The sequence below is a fragment of the Corvus cornix genome, chromosome 2, assembly GCF_000738735.6.
Source record: "Corvus cornix cornix isolate S_Up_H32 chromosome 2, ASM73873v5, whole genome shotgun sequence".
In the NCBI taxonomy this organism is placed as follows: domain Eukaryota; kingdom Metazoa; phylum Chordata; class Aves; order Passeriformes; family Corvidae; genus Corvus; species Corvus cornix.
The window spans coordinates 101,809,920-101,835,147 of NC_046333.1; the positions used below are offsets into that span (position 1 = coordinate 101,809,920).

The 25,228-nt window shown below is 43.3% G+C and overlaps 1 protein-coding gene across 1 annotated transcript; it reads left to right on the forward strand.

Moving 5' to 3' along the window:
* Positions 1 to 127: 127 nt before the first annotated feature.
* Positions 128 to 24,871, forward strand: APCDD1 (APC down-regulated 1). The gene is made up of 5 exons (XM_039549015.1): positions 128 to 253; positions 9,732 to 9,915; positions 11,515 to 12,046; positions 21,447 to 21,768; positions 23,793 to 24,871. The coding sequence occupies exons 1-5, from the start codon at positions 196 to 198 to the stop codon at positions 24,239 to 24,241; spliced, it is 1,545 nt and encodes a 514-aa protein (XP_039404949.1). The 5' UTR covers positions 128 to 195; the 3' UTR covers positions 24,242 to 24,871.
* Positions 24,872 to 25,228: the final 357 nt, after the last annotated feature.

The following is a 25,228-nucleotide window of genomic DNA, read 5'->3' on the forward strand; positions in this document are numbered from 1 at the left end:
CGCGGGGCGGGAGCCCTGAGGAGCGGCGGCGGCGCCGGCCCCGGAGGTGCCCGCGGGCCCCCGGCCCCGCCAGCCGCCTGCCCCCCAGCGCCGGGCCGTGGGCTGCCCGCGGTGGCGCTGAGGCGCGGGCGGCGCGGCGGGAGCGGCGGCGGCCGGAGCGCAGGAGCGGGCAAGGAGCGCTGGCGAGGCGGGGAGATGTGCGCCCCGTACGGCAGCCTCATGCGGTACCTGTTCCCAGCCCTGCTGCTGCACGGTGAGTGCGGGGCCGGCGCGGCTGCCGGCGGGGCTCGGCCCGCGGCGCGTCCCGAAAGGCGGCTGGGGTGCGAGGGGGCCGCAGAACCTCTCTGGCGGGGGCAGAGGGGCGCGGGGGGGGATGCGCTCTCCCGTCGTGGCCGCGGGCACTGGGTCCCGCCTGCCCGGGACAGAGGTCTGGCAGGGGATGGGAAGCGGGCAGACCCCCGTGTTAGTGACACCCCTGCGCAGCACGCGTGGGAGCGGCGGCCGCCGGCGTGGGTAAAGCCACGGCGAAAGCGCCCCGCTCCCAAGTGTGCCTCGGCGGATTGCGTTGCAGCCTGGGACTGCTTGGATGGAGCAGTTGGTCCGGGCACCTCACACCAAGTTTCTTTACGCACCTCCGGGCAAGAGCTGGCCCTGCCGAACTCCGGCGCGTTTCGCCGAGACACCCTGCGGGGCCCGCGTTCCACCTCTTCTCAGGAAAAGTTTTTTGCCGTGCATGTGTTATCTGGGAAGCCTTCGGTAGCAGCACCGGGTCTTGTGCCCAACTAAAACTGTTTTGCTGCAGAGCACAGAGATTCTGGGTGTTACTACACCCAGTCCTGCTTTGACAGTCTCTCAGTTTAACCCTGGACTGACATCTCTCTGAAACTTCACAGTAGGCAAAATTTTAGTGAGAAAAGCGTATTTAAACTTAAAAGTTCGGCTTGTAAATCCATTTTTAGGCCCTTAAATAGATAACCCATCTTTCCAGAAAGCCAGTGTTCTTGAAGAGAAACTTCTCAAAAGGAGACAATTTAATGAGCTGCTTAGGTATGTCTAACATTTGGCAGCCAGATTTGAGAAATCTGGGTATGATATCCTCCTGAAAGTGTGACTCAAGCTACTTGGTTACAGCATCATTTTGAAGAGTGTTCCTAATTCTGAACTTCTTTGTAGCATCCAGCGTCCTTCAGTTAAATTTCTTAGGACCCCAAGCTTAGTGGTAAAAAGAGGACTTTTTTTAACTGTTAAAACGCAAGTGACCTACATGCATTCAGTGGGAGATCTGTGAGCTGGGGTTAAGGATTTCAAAGCTATTTCTGGGGTTGATTTTGTGAAGCAGGGATTGTCTCTCTCTGTGTTTGTACAAGTGCTAAGCACACACTATGGTATTTAATAAATAATAAAGAGGATGGGCTTCTGATGGTATATTTTGTTTTGAGAAAGAAAGAGTAGGAGACTGATCCCCAGGAGGGGGTTTTATACTCTTCTCACAGCTCAGCTACGAGATCCGGAGAGTGTAGAAACATGCTTAGCTGAGCCAGACCTGACAGGATGCCAGAGGTGTTCTTTAAACTCTGTGATCTGAGATGTAAAAGTTGAAATGGGAGACTTGAAGTTAGAGGGTAAAGAGAGGAGGTGTAATTGCAGGGTTGGACTCCCTGGCTCATCTGCTTGGAATTACAGAGCAGAGCTGAATGCTGGCTGGAGCAGGAAACAAATCAGGGCCAGTGATCAGATCAAAACAGCAGCTGCCAGAAGAGGATGATGAAGGAAAGTCATCCATTTCTTCCATCTGCAGTTATATTTCACTAAATAACGTAAACCTAAGTTCTTGTAGAAAGATACAACTCGCTGCCTTGTATATGAAGACAAACATCTTGGTAATGCAGCAGTGCACAGTTTGGATCAGAGTTTCAAGTTTGGAAACTACTGCCCTTTTACAAACTTGAAAATTCTATCAGTGGCATATAACGCACTGAAATGTAGCTCATGGAAATGTATTTACCCTGTTGGCTTTAACTTGGTCTAGAGCTTTTCGTTCCATGCCATAAAGCCCATAGAAGCATCCTTTGATCAGCAGCTATCCTGAATTGCTAATGTGTAAGAATAACCAGCAATCCCAGGGGGTTGCAGTGCTAAGCCTCTTTGCAGCATGCCATGTTTTCTTTTTGCATTTCTATTGCGTATGGCAATTTAAGGGTTAAAAGTGAGTGAGTGTGGGTGGGTGGTTGAGGATTTTTAGGACTTAAAGCTTTGTGACACAAGTTAAAATGTCCTGTTAAGGCTAAAGCTTCTGCTTTCATTACATTAAGAAGTGCCTACTTTAACGTCACTGAGTTGAAATTTGGAAAAACTGGTCTTCATTAATCAAAATAAAACCTATACATGTACAGTGTCACAAAAAAAAAAGGGAAAAAAGGTTTGCAGCTGGAAGTTGTCCATTATCACTGTTTTCTTTGCTTAGACAAAAAGCCACAGAAGTTTCAGATGTCAAATACTAAGATCATTCAACTCCAAAAAACCTGAATCATAAGAACTACATTCAAGTGGATTCAAAACAAATTTGGCTAATTTCTTTTGTAAACATAACCTTTTTTTTTTTTTTGTAATAAATACAGATGCTAAAAAAACACTTTAGTGTATTTCTGATTATGCTACTGTTAGAGTGATGAGCTAGAAACTTTAAAACAATTAGTTGATAACATCATGGAAATGGTACTAATAAAGATGATGAAAACAAGACTGATAGGCTTTTCAGAGCAAAACTGTTCATGCTTTTAAAAGTCCTCTGGCAAAGCTGTTTATGCTTTTAAAAGTTCTCTGGCAATGTTGCTTAAATTAGTTACATAGTAGTGTTTTATTTCAAAACTTTTTCAGGAAAATAGTAAGTGAATGCATCAGGAGATATAAATACCCATAGCCATAAAATGAACATATATTGTGCTCTGTGCTAGAGGCACATGTGATCTGTTTCCTCAGTTAAATAATGCATTTAAAAATCTGGAAGACAATAAAAAGATGGGAAGACACACTGCTCAGTGTAAGACTTGGAGAGTTAGAAGATGGACTAAATTTCATGTACAGTTTTGTTAGTGTAAATTCCATTTCACTCATCTTTGTAGCTCGGCTGTGGGCTAGCACAGTGGTAAGATGTCGATGTCATCAACAGAAAGGACAGTTTTTCTGTGCTTTGTACAGTGTCTGAGAAAGTAGGCTGGCACACCATGGGACCCAAAAGTGGCCTCAACCACACTGGAGGCAAATACCTTCAGCTGTTCAAAGCAAGGGTAATACTTCATTAGTGAGGTGAATATTTAGGGCTGATAGAGGGTAGGATTATATGTAGTGAGTTTGTTTAGCACTGTCTTCACCCGGACAGAAGTTCTGTGGGAGTTGGGGGCAGTTCTGCATGAATAAACCCCAGTGCCAAGGTGTGGGTGCAGGCAGGATGAAGCAGATGTCTCTGACAGAGAGCAGATGTTTCTTTCAAAGAGGGCAAGACCAAACTACCATTGATATTGAACTGCACTGACATCCAGCGCTGCACCCACTCCTGTCAGTGTCCTCCTTCCCACTGCCCTGAAAGAAGATAGGCTTTAACCCTTCAGGGTTTCATAAAGAAGCCCATGCTCTGGGCAGTGCCATTTCACCTTGCACAGGTAGCAGCAGCCATCTCAATTAGGAACTTCAGCTAAGCAGAGGTTATGGGCTGTGTAACTGCTTGGCACCTGGTTCTCTGACCTCTTCCAAGATAGGACACTGAATAAGGACCAAGCTGTAGGGTAGCAGGGGACCTCCGTGCTGGGCCTGTCAGCTTTGAGGGAGTTACTGTTTAGCTGTCCCATCTAAACATCTTCGGATCCCTCCTCAGGATCTTCTGTGCTCTAAAGCATTCATTTTGCCTCTCTTCGAAAGCTGCACTTGGAAACTCTGTGTGCACAAGAGAGGCAACAGATACATGTGAAAGGAAGTCATTGTCCTGTCTGCTTCCCTGGCCATAAAACCCGGCTTTCATTTCCCAACCCTTTTGTTTGTAGTAGCTAATTTAGGCCCCAGTCTTGCGAGGACTCTTTGAAGTTTCAAGTGCAGGGAAAACACTGGTAAACACAGCTCGTGGCTTGGTAACAGGACATTATATTCTCCATGGCAATTATGTAAGCTTGCACTGGAACTAAAAGCCTGTCATAGGTGTTATCTGACACTATCCCACATCAAGAAAGAGCATAATCCAAATGTCTATTTATTTAATTGTGCAGGGCAACTGCCCAGATAAGGAGAGCTATAAAGTTAATCCAGCCAATTATTCTTTATCTGTTGTAAGGTTTTTCCAGTTTCAAACAAGTTCTAACTTGAAAAGAGGTTGCTGCAGGAGTAAAGCATGAATGTTAAAATGTTTCTTCATCAGAGATGAAGCCATTGCTTGTTTTGAACTTATGCTATCACTCAAGGTTGTTTTACTTCATAATAAAATTTTGTTCTTCTGTATTTACATCACTAGAAAATTTTAAAAAGGGAAAAAAATGTTAAGCAGTTCCTGCTGAGCAATGCCAGTCTAAATCCAGGTTTGAATCCTACTTTGAGGTAACATCTCTTCTCCCATCTAGCAAAGGATGAACCTGCTGAACACCTGGTAGCTTTGAGACTGGTTTGAAGCGCTACCCTTGGACATGTTTGAAGCCGTGGTTTAGATTCTGGTGGAGACATTCATTAAACTGATAAAATCTAAACAGTTTAAGATTATTTGCCTTATACTTCAGCAGTCTGGCACAGCTGTGAACAGAATTTCAGGGTGTTTAGGCACAAATTAAATTAAAACTATCTGTGTTCAAGCACAACTCTACTGATTATCTTTGTTGCAATTGTACAGTATTTGCATACTATTTTTCAGAAAACCAAAACATTCATTCTAGCAGCTTGCAGTTTTTTGCAGAAATGTTGGCGGAGAGCTTTGTCATAACCATTTTTGAAACACGTTTGGGTAACGGGCTGCCAACAGTTTGCCCTTTTAAGATTTGTGTTTTACTTGCAGCTATGTGCAGAAATCTTTGAAGAACTTGAAAGTAACCTATCTTCCTTTAACAATTATTTTTATCTTGAATGGTTGTTCCCACATCAGATACAGGTTTATAGGTGAACATGAGAGCCTGAAGCCCTCTGTCTGGTGTGGTGCGTGCTCTTATCCACGTCTTCCTGGCATGGCAGCTGTACAGGCCTCCACTTTCCCACTCAGATGGATGTTGAATCCTGCCCCTGTAAAGTGTGATCTGGGATCACAGGCCCTCAAAGATCTGAGGGTCTTGGCAGGGATCCCCAGTGAGCTGTAGCACCTCTTATGCTATATTCAATTCGTTTCATGCTAAAGCTGTGTCACTGCTAGGGCTTGGTTTTGAAAGGGAAGCTGGATATCAGCTCATCATAAGATGCTTTTGTTTTGCTACCTGGTATTTCAGGTGGATTCTGGAATTTTCCTTCTCCTTTTGGACTTGCTCCTTTGTGAAAACACACGCTGTGGGGTAGGGGATACAGTCATACGATCTCTGGTTGTGGTGCAGCTAAAGGGAGAGCCAACCAGAGGCTTCACAAAATTATTGTCATTGGTCTCATGCAAAGATCTTTTGTTTGTTTGTTTGAAGTCTGTCACACTTTTGAGTAGTAACATAGTGGGTGGTTTTATATTTTTCAACAAGTGGGTAATATTCCTTCATAACACACAAAAATTCAAAGTCAGTCAGAGAGAGGGTCTGAGATATTCTCAGCTGAGTCTGAGATACTCAGTCATGGAGATACTGAAACCGACCATCTGTCAGTGCTGTGAGAATAGCAGACTTGGATCTCTCTGAATGAAAGTAATGGCTCCAACTATGTTGCAACTGCATCTACTCTCCAAAGTGGGCTTCTAAAGAGTCATGAAATTCTTTTCCCAGTTTTGTGAATGCATGTTTTAACCCTGAGCCTTTCCAGCAATGTCTCATTTAACATGGCCAAATGGATCTTTTAAAATAAGTGACATCATCCCTGCAGGACCTCAGTTTTGCAGAACACCTCGTGTGCACTGCCAAGGGTGAAGCAGGGGGAATCTGCACTGCCTCTGAGCACTGCTGCAAGGGAAAACACGGAAGATGGTGTTTGATTTACTGCTCTGTTTGGGAAGCGTATCACCGGTCTTGGTGTTTGACCTGCAGATGGTACAAGAGGAAGTTACATCTCCTTTGTATGGTAGTTATATCTACAGGTGTATGTAACTACAAAAGTGTTGAAATGACGACTTTGTAAGGAAGAAGTTTGTACTAAATTAATTATTTCCTTGCTCCAGCAAGGCAAACATAGGTAAAGGTCCCATCGCTGTCTCTTAATTCTCTTCTGTATTTCATATTCTGATATTCTGGTCCTGTGATGTTGTTTAGCATTATTGTGAGCAGCCCCAAGGAGAAAGACTTGGGGGTGTTGGTTGATGAGAAGCTCGACATGACCCAGCAATGTGCGCTCAGAGCCCAGAAAGACAACCATGTCCTGGGCTGCATCCAAAGCAGCGTGGCCAGCAGGGCAAGGCAGGGGATTCTGCCCCCCTGCTCTGCTCTGGTGAGATCTCACTTCAAGTACTGTATCCAGCTCTAGGGTCCCCAGTGTAAGAAGCACGTGGACCTGCTGGAGCAAGTCCAGAGGAGGCCACGAAGATGCTCAGAGGGCTGGGGCACCTGTCCTATGGCAACAGGCTGATAGAGCTGGGGTTGTTCAGCCCAGAGAGGAGAAGGCTTTGGGGAGACCCTAGAGCACCTTCCAGTACCTAAAGAGGTCCTACAAGAGACCTGGAGAGGGACTTTTTACAAAGGCATGTAGTGATAGGACAAGGGGAACGGCTTTAAACTGAAAGAAGGCAGGTTTAGATTCAATGTTAGGAAGAAAATCTTTGCTGTGAGAGTGATGAGGCAGTGGAACAAGTTGCCTAGGAAAGTTGTGGATGCCTCATCCCTGAAAGTGTTCAAGGCCAGGTTGGATGGGGCCTTGACGAAGCTGGTGCTGTGGAAGGTGTCTCTGCCCATGGTCAGGAGGAAGTGGAACTGGATCATTTATAAGGTTTCTTCCAACCCAAACCATTCTGTACGTGTGTTTTCTACATTTCTCCCTGTGTCTCTGCAGCCTTCATTATGTTCTCATGCCTCTCTTAACTGCCTGAATTTGTTCTTGCCTTCTTTTGTCACAGTTGGAGGGACAGAGTCCCAAACAAATACCCTCCTTCCTCTAGGACTGTCGATGCAAATCTCCCTTGCTTTCCCTGGTTGCAGTTTGTCATTTGCAAGTTACAGGCAGAACTACACTAATGTGACATGGAGGGCTGAGACACAGTTGCTTTTGAGCTGTATCAAGGAAAAGACACTGTATAATACCACATGAAGTTTGACTTCTTCTCAAAAACTCCTTCTTTTCATTATTTCCTTCAGTGAATAATTGGGAATGTCTGATGTGGTTACTGCATTTTCTTCTTTGATATGTGCACATACAAGATGGTGTCCTCCCACAGAAGGATTTTCGCTTTAAGAAATTAAATCCCCAAGTATGTCTAAATGAATAAATAATTTCTAAATGCATCTGTATTCATGAATTATATCACATGAACGAGGCAAAATACAACTGCTTAAAAGCAACTGGTACAATAAATATGCCTTGGAAATAGCAAGTTGAACAATTTCAAAACCTCCTCATGAGGGCAGATTTCAAATGTTTAACAACTTCAAAGGAAATGTGAATTTTCAAAGTCTTTTTTCAGTGTGAGATAATTTGTTTGCAGGAGGCACCATGTTGAAAGTTAGCACTGGTGACTACAAGCTCTGCCATGTACCTTGCAGGCTGTACATGGACATGAAGCACAGACCCAACCTAGTAAATCCTCCCTCTCCAAAGATGTAGTCAGCTCAAGCAGAGCATCACCCTGTCATGGCCATCCCATTTCTGGCTGCAGAATGGGAGTTGTTCAGTGCTAACAGGAGTAACTCTGCTCAGCAATGTAGAAATACCTGAGAAGCCTTGACTTCCAGAAAGGGAGAAATACTGAGCCCCTGAAAATCAGGCTTCTGTAAGGGCATCTCAGGCAGTATGCTCAAATATCAAAGTATCCCTAGTATTTATTACCCTATAGAAAGCAAGACCATAAATTCTCATTCACATTGAAGAATTGTTTGTAAGCTGCAACATAACAAAGCAAACAGATTTTCCAGAAAAGATTTTGTGAGGTTGTATTCATTAATCTCATTAAATCCTGGTGTTGTTCAATGGTGGGCACTGTTTAGGTTAAGGTATTTATTGTATTCTTTCTGATCATTTTTTACCCTGTCTCCTGGATAAGTCCTTGCTTCTGTTTAGCTTAGGAATTGCTGGTTTTTAATGGTTGACATGTATTTATAATTTTGGCAGTGCCGTTTCCCCAGGTGTTACCCAAGTTTCTTCCAGAACATCTAAGACCTAGCCAACATAATGAATCACTGACACCATTTATTTTTTTTTCAATAGGAAATGGGAAAGGCTTAAGAAAGTGTCTACCTAACACCAAATAATACTTTTGTGATTGATTTTTTTTGTAATTGCTGTAGCCATGCTGCAACACTGCCCAAGCATGTGCCCAAGTGTTAGATGGGGCCTGGGGCATAGAGCATAGGATCCTGTGCTGGGTGGCTCTCACTGGTGATTGATCCCAAATAGCCCAGTTTCTTATCCAGGTGAGCTGAGAAGGCACCAGAAAACGGGATGAATCCCACACCCTGCCCCTTGGGAGCATGTTACAGTGACACATCCCTTTCCAGAGATGGCTGCCCCAACTTCCCAGGCACTCAAGCAGCCCCTTCACCCCTCCCCATATCCATTTTCTAGCTCTCTGGTGCTCATACTCCTTCTGGCAATGTAATACAGTTTCCAACACATTATGTAAGGTTCATGTTTGTCACCTTTTAACCCCCAGATGTGGGGTTTTCTTTTGATCCGTGTTTTCCAACACATCTAAGAGCAGGCTGTGCATAAAAGAGTAAAGGCACATTCCTTTTGAAGCTATGTATTCATTTTGTTCAATTAATATTGTGTAGAGAGCGTGCTGGTGGATTTTGTATGTATACATTACTGGAAACCAAAATTACTATGTGCTGGAGATAAAGTTAGCTTTTGAAATTCCTTTTCCCCTTTAAAATAAAAATAGAAGAATCTGCCTTTAATTGACCACTTCAGTCATCACAGAGGCTTCCTGTGTGCAGAGGCTTTGCTTTTAATATCTGTTTTCCCTTGACTTTAAAGAGTAGGCTTTATTTGCAAGTTTATTATAGAAGCGTTCAAATTAGAGGTGGGCTGAAACCGCAAAGTTTGTGTCTGGATCTGGATGCATCTTTCTGAAAGTTTGAAAGTCCAGGTTTTTGATTGTCCTGACCAGAGATTTCAGAGGTGTCTATAAAATTCAGTTTCAGAGCCACATCTCCTGGGTGTGGAAACCCAACACTTCAGTTCAAGCTCATTTCCCCAGTTTATTTCGTAAAGTAAGTTTATGTAATGGATTATTAGGGGTGTGACAGAAAGGAAGAGCTTCCATAATTTCATTTTTTCTTCAGATGAGAAAATAAGTGTAAACAGTATTTGCCCAGACACATAACAATATGAACAAGTGTCATTCAATGCAAGATGGTCACAATATCCTTTATCACGTTGAAGCCCTTCTCAGCAGGGTCTCATGGTATAATTTACACTTTCTACCACAGGGCTGGGAGAAGGTTCTGCTCTTCTTCACCCGGACAGCAGGTCCCACCCTCGGTCCTTGGAGAAGAGTGCCTGGAGGGCTTTCAAGGAGTCACAGTGCCATCATATGCTGAAACACCTTCACAATGGAGCTCGGATCACTGTACAAATGCCTCCCAATATTGAGGGCCACTGGGTCTCTACTGGGTAAGGAAAGATAAAACAAGATGCTTGGGATGGGGAAGAGAAGGGGATAAAGAACCAGAGAGGGAAGGATGAATATTCCCACTTTCAACAGCAGGGGAAATATTTTCTTTAGTATGGTGATGCTCTAAATGCCAGATGCTCTCTCTATATTTATGCATAAAAGGAGAAGGAGCAGCATTATGTACATTAAAATAGCATGCCATAAAGCTGTCTTGTTGAATCAGTTCATTGTCTGGATTTTAAACAGCATGCTGTGAAATATCTTTAAATCTCTCTGAATAGGAAGGAGCCTACCAGGCTGCCAAAATGGATGCTCATTCAAACACAACATTGTACTGTATCTGTCTCCATACTTTAGATCCATTGAATGGGTCCTTGTTTTCAGAGCATGTGTCTAGCACAGGTTTTATTAGCAAAAGAAATTATTAGCTGTATTTCACTAGTTCTTTTGCTCTTTATACCTGATGACTTGTATTTCAGAGATTGTTTTGCTTTCTGTGTCTCAGCAGGCAATATTCACATGCTCATTGGAAGTGACTTGTAGTAGGAAAGGCTGGGGGGTTTTTTAACAGAAAGGAGTGTATTTCAGGATGAGAGGAAATGGTCTCAAGTTACACCAGGGGAGGTTTAGATTAGATATTAGGAAAAAATTCTTCACTGTAAGGGTGGTCAGGCACTGGAATAGGCTGCCCAGGGAAGTGGTGGAGTTAACATCTCTGGAAGTGTTTGAAAGGTGTGCAGATGTGGCACTTGGGATGTGGTTTGGTAGTGAACATTGTGATGCTGGGTTAAGGGCTGGACTCAGTGGTCTTAGAGGTCTTTTCCAACCTTAACAATTCTGTTTATATTAAGCAGTGTAGAGGTGACAAGGGGAACAAGTTTGAAGGCAAAGAAGGGCTTTCTACAGGAAATGGAATTTAACTGCCATTTACACTCTTAGAAAAAAAAAAAAGGGGGGGTCAAAAAAAGAGGAAAAAAACCAACAAAACCTGAATATTGCATGGTCCAAATTCAAGCCAAGTAGAAGTTTTGCATTAATGGTCAGAAGTTTGCATTAACTGCGACCCCTGTTGAATGTTTGAGTGAAAAAGCTGAGCACATGATCCTGCATATCCTCAGCAGACCAGAGCTCATGGAGTTACACTGAGAAGCTTCTAGAGCAGCTTATAAGCCAGTTCTTTGTGCTGTTCCCTGGACGTATTGCGTTTCACTTTCTGATGTTATCAGTCATTCTGCTAAATTTACCATGCAAAAGAGAGCAATAGATGTTTAATAAGCTGCTACTCTTTTCAACAAAGAATTGAGTCACATGGTGGTCCCTAGACAAAAGGCAAAAGCAAAACACAATTCAAAGTATTTAAGCCTACAAGATAAAGCCTTTAGATATGATCATCATGAAACAGTATATTAATAGCAGCAGAGGGAATTGTTGGATTATTGGCAGGCTACAGATGCCTAGTTCCTATTTACTCCCATTCCTGCTGGAGGGACAGTAGCACCCAGGTGTCTCTGTGGACCTGTGTGGGGCTTGTTGCTTGTAGTGTACATGATGTGCCACCTTGCTAAAATTTTGTTTCCACGCTTGCTTTCTTCCCACAGCTGCGAAGTCAGAGCAGGCCCAGAGTTCATCACAAGATCTTACAGGTTCTACCACAACAATACGTTCAAGGCCTATCAGTTCTATTACGGTGGCAATCGCTGCACAAACCCCATCTACACCTTAGTCATACGTGGCAAAATACGTCTCCGACAGGCGTCCTGGATCATCCGGGGGGGCACCGAGGCCGACTACCAGCTCCGCAACATACAGATCATATGCCACAACGAAGCAGTAGCCAAAAAATTAAGTGAGCTGGTGAACCAGACGTGTCCTGGATTTATCCCAGAAGATAGTCCCTGGGAGCAGGATGTGAGCTATGATTTGCTGAGAGAAGAGAATGGCTGTGAATGCACCAAAGCTCTGAATTTTGCCATGCATGAACTCCAGCTGATCCGTGTGGAGAAGCAGTACCTGCACCACAATTTAGACCACCTTGTGGAGGAGCTATTCCTCGGAGACATTCACACTGATGCTACTCAGAGGAGGTACTATCGGCCCTCTAGTTACCAACCTCCTCTTCAAAATGCCAAGGTACGTGTGTGTGGGTTAGCATCTAACCTCTTTTAAAGGTTCTGATGACAAAGCCCAGATCACTCAGTTCTTCTAAGTGCACTGGTGTAACCAGTGTGCTTCTAATACAGGGGGTCGATTACAGCCTTAATTAACAGATGATCACAGAACTTACTTTGTGAGAACAGTAACTTTACTGTGGTTTATGTGACTGCATCAAATATGCAAAAAAAGTAATCTGGTGAACTAAAGTCAATAAAGGCCACTCTGAAGATGGAATCAGAGACTTGTGGGCAGAAGTAGGAGTGGTTGGCTGGGACCATGGCTGTAGGCTAGAAGCTGAGAGGAAGGTTTCATTTAGAACTGAGATAGCAGAAGAGGAGCAGGCATCAGTGGATGCTTCTATAGCTGCATGGGGGGCCAGGGAGAGAGGAAATGAAATATGAATATCAGCATATGGATGTTGGGTGATCCATAACCTGAGGAGGAGACGAGGAATTGGAAGGTAAACACATGGGTCAGCATGAAGGGAAAAAAACTGATGGACTGTGCAGGTCATGGATCCTGACATAGGCACACACATTAATGAAATGAAAAACAGGTGAATTTTGAATGGGGCTCTAATTCCATTTGATAATTCAGTTTTCAAAAGCGGCCTCAAAGTGCCCTCAGCTTCATCGGGAACTGATCAACCCATAGTAAGCTAAGTAAAACTCAAACAGAGCAGACACTGATGGCCTGTAGCAGGAAGGCTGTTTATAGATCCTTCCTGGTGACATTTCAAAGGCAGGCAGCAATTGGAACCACATTGCCAGGTGCTGCGGTGTCGGTGTGCTCCAGCTGGGCATTGCCACTTCCAGCTAATGGGTTACCACCATTTTTCATCATCGCAAATGGTTCAAAAACCAGCTACAGCTTATCAGCAATGGCAGGAAACACAACAGGAGAAGGGAGAGTTTTGATGAAAAACCCTTGGCTTTCCCTTCCATTCAAAACTGTCTGCCCTGGCTTGTTTCTGTCTCCTGTGAACAAAAAATTTTAGTAGGTTAGATCTTTATGTGATCTGCCTTTAATTGCTTTGTAGCCTGGCCTAGGGATCATTTTAATCCACAGTCAACTGTTTTGATGTATGAAAACTGCTGTAATTTCTGTCATTCTTATGCTGTCTTCAAGTGACCAAGGACAAATTTGAGTTTTCTTTTAAAACTTACCATCCCAAAACAGAGAGTTTCAGCAGCAGCAGCAGATGTACCATGGCACAATCCTCTTCAAAATTTTGCTTTTCTTTAATTGATTCAACCAACCACATCAACTTTCACTTTACTGATTTGGGAGTGAGGGTTCTTTACTAGATCCCTTTCTTGCAGGTATCTGTAGATAGAAATTGTCAGACACCAGCTATATTGTGTCTGTTCTAGAAAAGACTGTAGATCTTTTTCCAACCACTTGAAACAGAGACAAAATCTTGATTTAAATCACTGTAGCTGAGTATTTTTTCTGGTCTAATCTAGGTGTGTTATTCTGGGCGTCTTATTCTGGGCTGATATATAATATAGTAAATGCCTACGCTTCCACCTTGTAGTAATTTCATTACAGTCAGAGCAGTCAGATGTATGCTCAGCCAGCTTTATGAAATTAAGATTGTTGTCCTGGCCTGCTGCAATTTTAGGACACACAGGTAATGATTTTCCTGCCTATCTGTTCTGTTACTGTAGCATCCTTTTTTCCCCTCTAAAATATAGCGGCTCAAAAATACAGTGTTCGAACTTAAGGGACCAAATTTTGCATAAGAGAGGTGTGTTTCTTGAGACAGGTTAGCTAAGAGAAGCTGGGCCTGCTGATACTAGGCTTTCAGCATGATATAAATAGCAATACCCGTAAAAAATGAACCTTTTCCTCAGCTGCTGTGAAAGATTCCAGGATGTGGGTTTGTTGGTTTGTACCTAAGCATGAAGATCTCTATACCAACAGGTTCTCAACAGGCCCTCTGACCTACTGTTTGCCAAATGTAGGAAGAATAGTAACAGAAGTGCTTTTTTTCTTTTTTTTTTTTTTTGAAGTCCAGGCAAACATACCGTTGAAAGGTTATAACCCTTTCTTTTTGAACTCTTTTCCTTTTCTAATTGTTGCTCCACTGGGACCCAGCTGAAAATGAGTTTAAATGCTAAATTGAGTTTAAAACTACAAGTCACAGACTCCTCTGGAAACTGGACACCATGAATAAATAGAAACGTTAAATCAACTTGTTTTTTTAAGGTTTCTACAGTCATACCAAGAGGTTGGGGAGGCCAGGAAATTGCTTCTGAAGTGAATCAGGTGTATTGTGTGGAATCTTTCATTTAAGGCTTTTTTCATTTCCTTTTTATTTATTTATATTTTAGACTCATAAAGGCCTGCCTAAAATAAGCTAAGAGGATGCACATTTTGAGTTAAATTTATAGTGAAGCCTCTATATAGAAGAAAGTTCCACCCAGCCCAAGAGTTTACACAGCCTGTAAGTTGGATGTGGTAGCCTCATTCATTACTTATGTGGTTGAAATGAACGGTAATTAAAAGCAAATGATTGCTGGATATGTTAGGAATGCCAAAGCCACATGATCAGGACTTTAAACAAATAGAATTGGACCTTATCCAAATTCCTGCAGCAATTTCACCACGGGATGGTAAATCAAAAGGGCTGTCCAAAAACCAGACAGCTTTATGCTGAGCTACAAATCTGAATAAATTCACAGATTACCATATCTTAAGTGTTCATATAAAATCAGGGAGCTTTAAAAAACATATAATATGTCATCTCTTAAGGCTTTACGAATTCTCTTAGATAAGAACATACCTTAAAAAAATTCCTCCTGTAAAACACATGGAAGTTCTTGAGTGCAGATGATGAATAAGTCACTATATAGATTTATCTTGGCTGTTTTCTAACCTGGCTTGAGATATCAGTTAGGACTGGCTGATGAATGGAGATGAACATCTTTGATGTCTCTTGACGTTGCAAGTTTATCAAGTGATTCAAGCTATCACACATGAAGCTTCTTCAGCCAGCATGGGAGAGCACATGGGTGGGAAGGCAGGATGGGGGAACTGCTTGGCCATCATCACGTATATTACACAAAATGTTCCCTGTTAGGACAACACCAAGGAGGCTGCCTGATTGGTTGTAATATCACAAACATATACAGGGACTTGTAGCATGAAGGAAGGCTTGAATGCCGTGTTCGTTCTCTGTGCAGGACAGAAGATGTTTTCACAAATGTCTGCTCTAAACTACAGAAAATGTGTACAAGAGCAGTACTGGGAGACTTATTTCACATGTAATTGCCTCAGCAATATTGCTTTGTAAACAAAGAATTCCTTGTGCTATTTTATCATGTGACAGTAACGGGAAGGATGGGGCAGGACTGTGCTGACTGGTCATTCTGGTTAGATCATTACTTAGGAATATGGCTGACATGGTCTGGAACATCACAAGAAACCAAAAAAGTGCTAGGATAACCTTCACTCTTTGTCATGCTCAATCAGTTGCTGGACACACTCTTTCGTTGTTTTCCCTTGAAAATGTAACTCTAATGAATCAATTCTCTATTACAACTTTATTCACCTCTGGCACCTGACTTCCAGCAGCACTTGGTGTTTGCAGCTAATACAAATTCAATGTATGGAGACCAGTGCTTGGGTTTTCCTTTAGCAAAGAGAGAACAAAGTGTGCAAAGTCTTCTGTGCTTTTCAAAAATTTAAGCTTTCATCTCTTTGCAACACAGTGACTTCATCTCTAGGGGAATGCTATGTACTTGTGAAACTCCCAGGGAAATGTAATCATAAGTTAATAAATAGATGTTAAACATGTGAAGCACCTCAGAGAAATATGCAAAACATTATCTCAACCAAAAAGTATAATTTTGGCAGACAAAACTCCTTTGTTTGCCTGAGTAGTGCCACTAGACTTCTAGATTAAGCCAACACTTGAAGGGTACCTTTTGTCCATTATTACTTGAAAAAGGTTCTTGGTTAGGGAAATTATGAGAGGAAGCAAAGTAGGAATATTCAGAAGAATGCTCAAATGGGTTAACCCCAGGTTTATGAACAATAACAGTGTGTGTGGTGCCCTACAAAGATGAGAGAAGTGAACAGCTTTTAGCTGAGGTTGGCCCTTGCCGGGCTCGGCAGCACTTTCAGCTGTGGCCCTGCGCCTTTGAAGGTGCCACGTCTACACTTACCACGGTCTGCTCTGCAGCTGCAGTGAAAGCTTGTCCCAGCTCAAATGCAGCACTGGGGATCAAAATTAACTATTCAGCCTAGTACAATAACCCCAGGCATATCCAAACTACTGACACCTTCCTTATGGTTGACATCTAAGCACAGTGACTTCATCTTTTGTAAAAGGGCAGGGAAGACTCACTGGTAATATTGCATGGTTTAGAGGGCTATATAGGATGCTTTTTAAAGGCATAATAAATAAATAAGACACCTTTATTTGGGAATACTTTATTCTTGAAAGTGGACATTGAAGCTGTCCCTTTGGGTTTTCCAGGAATTATTTTTTGTTAATACTTTTTAAGACATTCATGTCACCATATTTAGTATCTTTTTAATGGGATAGATGACATGCAAGCACATTCATCTGAGAAGTCTGGTTTTCTCTTTGTTCGTGTCTTTTGCCCAGGCTAAAGTCATTTATACCAGAAAAGAACAACCAGAAGACTTTCGAATTTCATGTTGGTTTTATTTCAGTTTTATGCAGGGTTGTGCAACAGAATCAACATCATAGATCAGACAGTTGTGTAATGGTAGTGCCTTGAGATTCCTTCACTATCTTTCCCTTCATAAGAGCAGTTAATAAAAACCATTCCTCAATATCTTAAAATATATGGTACGCATTTGCAGATAAATCTGAGCATATCTCCACCTTCCTTCCTGCTTGCAGCACCTCTGTTCCCCACCAAAAGAAATACTCATCTGACAACTCTGCAAAGGAGTTACCACTCTCTCCGGCATTTTACTTGCTTCAAGATTTTTAATTAAAGTTTTAAATCTTTGTTATCCTTCATTCCATTTGGCAGGCTGAGTTATAACTGTGTCAGCCGTGCTTGTCAACTCCCCAGAGCCAGCCTAATGCACATTAGTCAACTCAGCTTCATACAAGGTCATGCAAAGCCTGCAAATTATCACTTTTGTGCTGGAGAGAATTTGTGGTTGTTTTTTAAAGCGTTCTCTTGGTCTGCAGTTATCTACAGTGGTGGAGGAGCAAGCGTGATACTATCCTGAGCAATTCATAAATGTGCCCTTCCTGTGGACTTGGCTCCTTGGCAGTGTGAAGCAAAGCCATCCAACTTTTTTTGTTGAGCTGGAAGCATTTCCTTGATGTTCTCCCAAGAATTTCCATTTATACTCATCCTGGGAGCGCTAGTTACTAACACTAACACCTGGTACTGTGTTTCTTTGGGTGGTGAGGTTTAAAGCATCCTGACCAGGCATGGCTCGTTCCAGTCCCACCCAGTCCTGCCTGTGACACGTGGTACTCAGGAGGTGTGCAAGACCATAGCTGAGTGTGGCTTTTCTCTCCCCTCTTCTTCAGCACTTCCCCTCACAGTAATATAAGCATTCACAAGGTAGGGGTTTCCTACCCCAGCTTTTGTGGCTGTTGGCCCCTACAACATCCCCGCATACCAGTTAGATCTGTACTGCACACACAGTTCAAACCCGAGGAAATCCAGCGCCTGGTCCCTCATCTCACATCTCCCTGCAACAAGGATATGCTGGGTACAACATGACAGACCCTGTCACATGCCATGTGGCATAGCCAGTGTCAGACAATTAATCCTAGGCAGCCATAGAATTCCACCGAACTTAAGAGGAAATTAAACTGTGCTGGGAGGGTTTATGTTTCTGACTATCCACAGCAATTGGGAAAAAGATGAGAGAACCTCATCCTTGTTTGCTTTTTTTAATAAGAGTCCCCTTTGCTTGGCTTCCAGAGCTCTCTGCCTCGATTACCACTTCAGCTGAGACAGCAGGAGAGAGGGATAAGAAATAATGTTGGTGGGAATTTTTAGATCATAAGCTATTTTCTCCCCAACTACAAGAACTGAGTTTTCAGCCAGAGATTCAGGCTTGTTTTGGCACACATGGCTTCGTGGATTAGTTCAGAAATTGGCTTTAAAAAACACCTGGAAGGGTGAGGAATGGTGGCACTATGGCTTTGGCACTGCAGAGCTGCAAGGAGCCATCCATCATGGGAAGGGATCTTCCAGCCATTTCAGGACCCAGTCCTTCTAGCAAGGCCCCACTATTAAAAATATTGCATTGTGCACCTAAGATAATCAAAACGTAGAACAGATGTTCATCCTGTCCTCTGCTCATTTTATTGCTTTTTAGTTTATGTCATGCCCAAATGAACTTTTTATTAGAGAGTTCTTAATCATGTTTGGACTCAAATGTCCTCGATCTCTGTTCCCTATTTTCTTTGAACGCCTGTTTTTAGAAAATAATCTTTCCCTGAAACACGTGGAAAGGGAGTGATTTGCAAAGCCTCAGATAGTGTAATTAAGAGCCAAGAGCAGCTGACCTAAAAAAGCAAGAGTGAAATATACAGTCAATTGTTAAACATAAATTACTCCGTAATTAAGTCGAATTGCCTCATAACAGAACTAGCTCTTTCCCTTGCTCATTACTTGGGTAAAAATCACACTGGGAAGAGTTTATACATGGCATATTCTTCCACTAAGCAGTTTACAATGCTGTGAAAGATAGTATCACAGCAAAAAAGGTTTATGTGGGCTTAGATTCAAGTGCTGGTCTCAGGAAAGCAATGCATTGAGTATGTCCATGTGAGGGGCCAGAGCCAGCTGGTGTTTCACTGCTGTGAAAGAGATATTTCCTCCCTCTCCACCCCAACCTCTCCCTGCCCCACTCGCAGTTCAATGCAAAAAGTGCCTGGTTACCTCAGCTCCGAGCACACCATCAATGACTAGAAGACCGTCAGGTTGGACATTCCTTAGCAGCCCAGTTGGCCAGACCTTCACAGCTGGCACAAAGCCTTCAGAATGAGAAGGGCTGCACATAGTTACAGCAGTTCAGGACCACAGAGGTCAAAGAGCCAGGAGAGCTACAGACAAGTAACAGAGAGTTAACAAGGACCTTCCTAGAGTTTGCCAAAGGAGTCACCTCTGCTCAGAGTGTAATGGTGGCCAGTGGTAACCAAAAAAGAAAACGGGCCAAGTTGCTGTTTGGTTTTCTTCAGATTTTGAGCAAGGGCAACAGAAATCACTGGTTCCCAGGTTAAATTGCCTTGGCTCACAAACTGTTTTTGGAGGACGGACTCCTGGGAGGAAAATGTGAATATAAACAAAATCAATTTACTGCTCTGCCAGGGTCTCCTCTGGGAGATGATAGAAGCTTTCAAATTCACTTCAATAGAGAAGAGACTGTAGCAGACATTCTCTCCTATTGACGGATTCAGCTTATATAAGCTATGTTTTGTTTTATAGCACTGTCTTTTTCTCGCTTTCTGGCTTCACTTTATGTGAGTGGAGCAATCACAGCCATTAAGTTACTGTGATCAGTACCCTTAACGTTTCAGGGAACAACACAGCCAGTCTGCCCCACGGCAGGAGAGAAATGTGGATTTAAAAGGCACTGGCATCTTCCACAGAGCAACCCCTTGGCCTGGATCCCTGTGGATGTCCATGCAAGGCAGTGGAGGCATCCTTTCGATGGTGATCTCAAGGGAAAATAGGTGTTATTTCTATTACAATTGAAAGATACTTTTTGTATATATATCTGCACTAACTTCACCAGTTCCAGTTAAATTACTCAATTTAATGTTCTTTGTATTTCACTAAGGTACTAATGGACCTTGCACCTGCTTGCGGAGTTTAGCTGAAAAAAAGTATCTTAAAATTAGTTAACAAGCTCCACAGTGGGAAAGGACTACATCCACTTTAAGAGCATGCTGACATGTGGTCCCCAGAAGACCATTTGGGGTGTTTTGGGGTGGAAGGATCCTCGGGAGGTCACCAAGTCCAACCTCTTTCCTCCTCAGAGCAGTGCTGTTGGCCAGCACTGGTTCAGATCAACCAGCACAGATATCTTGTGCCTTCATTTCTCAAGGACACTCCTCAATACTTCCTGGAGAGAGGAGGATGCTCTGGGGGGTTACTCACATCCACCATGTTCAAGCTGTGAGGTGTTTTCCTGAGGTGCGTCGAGTTAAGTGCTAAAGCTCAACATGCACCCATCTGGGAGATTTATAGAAATACTTTTTCTTTGTACACCTTTCTGGCCCTCGTTTCTGAGGTCTCTCTGAGTGCCCTCTGTAATATAAATGCTCATAGTCATTGCTCTTACTTTAAAGTCCATGTGAGCTGCTATGAAGTCAGCATTTCTCCACTCACTGCCTTCAGGTCCGGCTCACTTTAGGGGTGACATTCACACAGTCTTCATTAGTGCCTTGAATTTCTTCAATAAAATGACCGTAAGTAGCTTCAGAGAATCAACACACAACACCCATTTCTTTCACAGATACTAAACAGGGGTTATATTTTCCCCATCCCAGACCAGATAGTCATCCAAAGTCTTTTCAGCAATAGGGAAATCAATGAAGTGGTCACTGTTCTATGTCCCTGGGATGTAAAATAATGGTCTATGTGCAAAGTAACTATAAATTATGTCATTCGGGAGGTGGGAGCCTCAGCCTCAAATTCCTTTCACTCCTGCCACAGACTTGGAGCCTGCACACCCCTCTTAAGACACCCCAGGTACTCACATTTGGGGCTGGGGGTACTTGGCTGCTTGAGGCTGCTGTATGGCCCACAGTGGTGAGCCACCCTGGAGCTCGGCATGTACCAGACCCTATTCCTGGAGAGGGCCATAAAGCTTTCACCATGTTCAGCAGCAACCAACCATATCACACATTGCACAAACTTGTGTTAGGGCTCAGAAAAGCTGAAAGAGTTCAAAAAGCACTGGTTACTGTTCTCCCAAGGTGCCATCCAAAAAGAAGAAAATCCTTATGACACCCATGTTTATCTACAGTACTTAAAGTTAACAACTGAAAGAAAGAGAAGTAAAAGTTCAGCAAATGTATTGATTTCTGACACAAGCGTTGCAAAATCCCTATCATAGTAAATCACTATCTGCCAGCTTCTTGTATGATTTGAAGGATTAAATCAGCCTTTTCTAGATCCTGAACTAAAATGTTAATTTCAGATAAATGCAGACAAGAAAATTAATCTCTTACGTGCTCCTCTGCTGTTCAGTCTTACACATACAGAACCAAATGGTACCACTAACAAGATCAGAAATGACAATGCATTCCTTAAAATGTGGAGCTGGTGTCACTTCAACATGAAGTGGCTGTCCTGATGCATTGCCCTGTATCCCAGGTAATGCCTACCGAGGCTTTCTCTCTGCTTTGTTTCAGAACCACGACCGCACGTGTATCGCGTGCAGAATCATCTACCGCTCGGACGAGCACCACCCACCCATCCTGCCCCCCAAGGCAGACTTGACCATCGGGCTGCACGGAGAGTGGGTGAGCCAGCGCTGTGAGGTGCGCCCAGAGGTGCTCTTCCTGACTCGGCACTTCATCTTCCACGACAACAACAACACTTGGGAGGGCCACTACTACCACTACTCTGACCCCATCTGCAAGCACCCCACCTTCACCATCTATGCCAAGGGACGCTACAGCCGGGGAGTCCACTCGTCCAAAGTCATGGGTGGCACAGAGTTTGTGTTCAAAGGTAGAGTGGCTTGATACAACGTGGGGGGGAGGTAGTTATGGACCAGAGCAGAGTTTGCTCATAACAGCTTGGTTGATGATGATTTCATTCTGGGATTTTCAGGAGTTTGTCATTTCTTGGGAAGTTTGCAGGCATTGTGTGAATGCCCAGCCAAACTATAGAGCTGCGTGGCATGTCACACCACTGAAGCCATACTCATTTGAGGCAGAGGTCTTTAAGTACACACAAGAAAATAAGACTTCACATTACTAAGTGGAGTCCAGTGGCCAGACTTCAAGCCTTTAAGAGAAGTGGTTAGATCTGTATCCTAGGGCTCCCTCAGTAGAGGGAAAAAAGCATCTTCGGAAGGCATTTCAGATCTGAAGCGGTATAAATAATTTTCTGTGGAAGGCAGGTGAAGCAGCATGCATTTTTTCATATTCTCTCAAGGGGCCCTCAAGCAAATAAGGGTGTCCCTAAAGACAACTCTGATTAAAGCTGCCAGAGCAAAGACAAGATGTATCCAACCCAAACCCGTCGGATACTTTGGAAAGCAGCTCTCGGTGGTGACTCCACCCGGGTCCCTGCAGCTGAGAAGCCTTCCTGTGCAAACAGCCCCATGGCACCCTGCTTAAAAAGAGCTCAGAGGCCTGAACCACTCACATGAACAAACATCTCCAAAACACAAAATCCCACCATGGCACCAGCCCCAGTGGAGCCTGTGGTAGCCTCAAGCCCTCTCTAGGCTCTTCTCCTCCTTATTTCCATTACCACATGAGTAACCAATAAAGCATCTTGCATGGGTCTGATTTAGAAAAGCATCTGACTAGAAGAAATAATTTACTAATCTGAGATTTTTGTAGGGGGTGGGAGATACCCTTGCCTGTCAGAATTTTGGCTCTATAGAGCTGCATGTGCAGCATGTCCCAGCTAGCTCCTGGGGTGAAATCCAGTTTTTGCTTGCATTTCTGGTTTATGCTGTGCCAACTTACCTTACAGATCAAGGTGACTAATTCAGTTTAGGTAAAACTTTCAGATTCAATTTCTATAAATTACCTTTTACACCAGCTAGAGTAAATAATGAGAACTGTAGAGCCATTGAGTCAATGGCTGTTTATAAAAGCTCGGGAAAAGCTCCCAACAAATCTTACTATAAAGTGATCTGCAAGAAAATTTGGGATTTTGGTATGTTGGGAGGCATAAGGGCTGGTTATTTGCTTCTGTTTTGGTCAGCACCAATCCATTCAGATCCCCTTTTCTTGATATACAGTGTCAAACACACACCAGGAAAAATCTCTATTCAGCTTCTGCAAGCTCATTCATTTTGGGTTTTCCCAACTTTTTTAACTTGGCTGGAAAATGAAACTTTATGTTCCTTAAACTCCTTTGAAATACTGGCAGATTAGAACTGAAAAAGCAGCAGCAATTCTACATTTGATACTGCAAGCTGCAGCCAATGTTTAGAGATGAGGAAAAACATCTCTTTGTAGGTCAGCTGTATTTTACAATTCATACAAAAAAGGACAGGTAGTACAGGATGATAGTGCAGCTGTGGTGTTTCCCAAATTTCCCAGTCGGAACAAAATATTTTATTAGGTTTACAGAGTAGCAAACGTTAAGAAATGATGAAAAATATGTGATAAATACTCCACTTACGGATCAATACAGGTGGTAATAAAACATGAGTAAAGTTTTATTGTTTCCTCTTTTCCCTATCTCCTAGTATAACCAACCAGGCTTTATCTGTAAAGGATTGTCTGGAATTTATGAAAAGCTCTGCTTAATCTCTGGCTGAGATACGTGGCCATCAGGTTTTCTTCAACTGAGTTGGAGGGGGGTTGTTCTGCACAAAAAGCAATTTCAATTTACATCAAAGACGTAAAATGATGCTCGTAGATTTGCTGACCACACCTGTAATGTGAAAAATTAATTTAAGAAGGAACAAGGGGAGACAATTTTGATTTAACAGGTGTGCCCCAATCTTCATGTTGGCTTTGCTTTTGTCTTTTTCCTCTGCTCATAGTTCTTCTCTTCCTCTCTCACAGTGAATCACATGAAGGTCACTCCCATGGACATATCCACAGCCTCGCTGCTGAACGTCTTTAATGGGAATGAGTGCGGAGCACAGGGATCCTGGCAGGTTGGGGTTCAGCAGGACGTCACCCACACGAACGGCTGCATCGCCCTCGGCATCCGCCTACCTCACACTGAGTATGAAATCTTCAAGATGGAGCAGGATGCCCGGGGCAGGTACCTGCTGTACAATGGTCAGAGACCGAGCGACGGCTCCAGCCCCGACCGACCCGAGAAAAGAGCCACTTCCTACCAGATGCCTTTAATTCAGTGCGCCTCATCAGTCCTCAGATCTGAAGAGTCACCAGAGGAGAATAAAATCAGGCTGTATAGCAGCAGGGCAGCAGAAAAATATCTCAGCGCCCCAGCTCTTGCTTTGTTGTTTATTTGTACTGTGTCATATTGGGACATTCTCAGCTAGAAGCGAGGAAAACTTATTTTTCATGACTACAAAGCCAGGATTCCACCAGACTGGGGGTTGTTTTTCTTCAGAGAGAAAGGGACATTTATTTTCTTGATGCACTTGAATGCCTGAGAACTGTTGTTCTTTTCCTTACTTCCCTCTTCCTCCTTGAATTGCAACGGCACTCGTTTGATGTTTGTGCTTTGAACTTCATCCAGTCTGATCCCTGGCCTGACACGACTGCACAAAAGTAATTGCACTTTAGGACTGCAGACTTCTGGGGGGAGGGAGGGAGTCTCCTTTTATTTTTTTTTTTTTTAACTGCTGGGATGAACTTTATGATCCTGCTTCAGTCATCTCTGCCATCTTGCTGTTGTGGTACTCTTATCCCCAAAGCCCAGTTTCTCATCAGAATTTAGCTCTGGGGAAGGGCTCGGTATTGTGCCAGTACTGTGATAGCAGCTTCCCCCTCTGACTTCACAGCTCTGATGTAGATATGTATATAAGGAGGAAATCCACAAAGATTTATCTTGCCATTATCTCACAGCTCATAATACAAAAAGAACCAGAAAATCAACAGCCCTCTGTTCAAAAAGTGCTAAATGGTTGGTACCCCTAATTAAAAAAAAAATACTCCAAGTAATTTAAGCTATTTTTGCAATCATTAAGTTCTAAAAATAACCAGTGGTTTAGTATTTTCTCATTCAATTAACTTAGCTATGTAATTGCTTCGAGGCCTCCCTTTGTATCTAGCGAGTAGTTACAGCCAAGCCCCCTCAAAGCCAGCCAGCAGCAGCAATTTTCCTGTCAGATGCATAGAGTGCAGGTAAGCTGCCAATACAAGGCTGCAGGAAAGACTTCTCTTTCCATATTCTGGAGACCTTACACACTCCACGTGCAGTACTTGTGTCAGAGTAAAGCAAGTGTTCTGCAGCCCTATTTAGCAGCATCTTTTTAGTCATGTGACCTCATTTAAGAACAGAAAAGGGTTACAGGAGCAAGCAC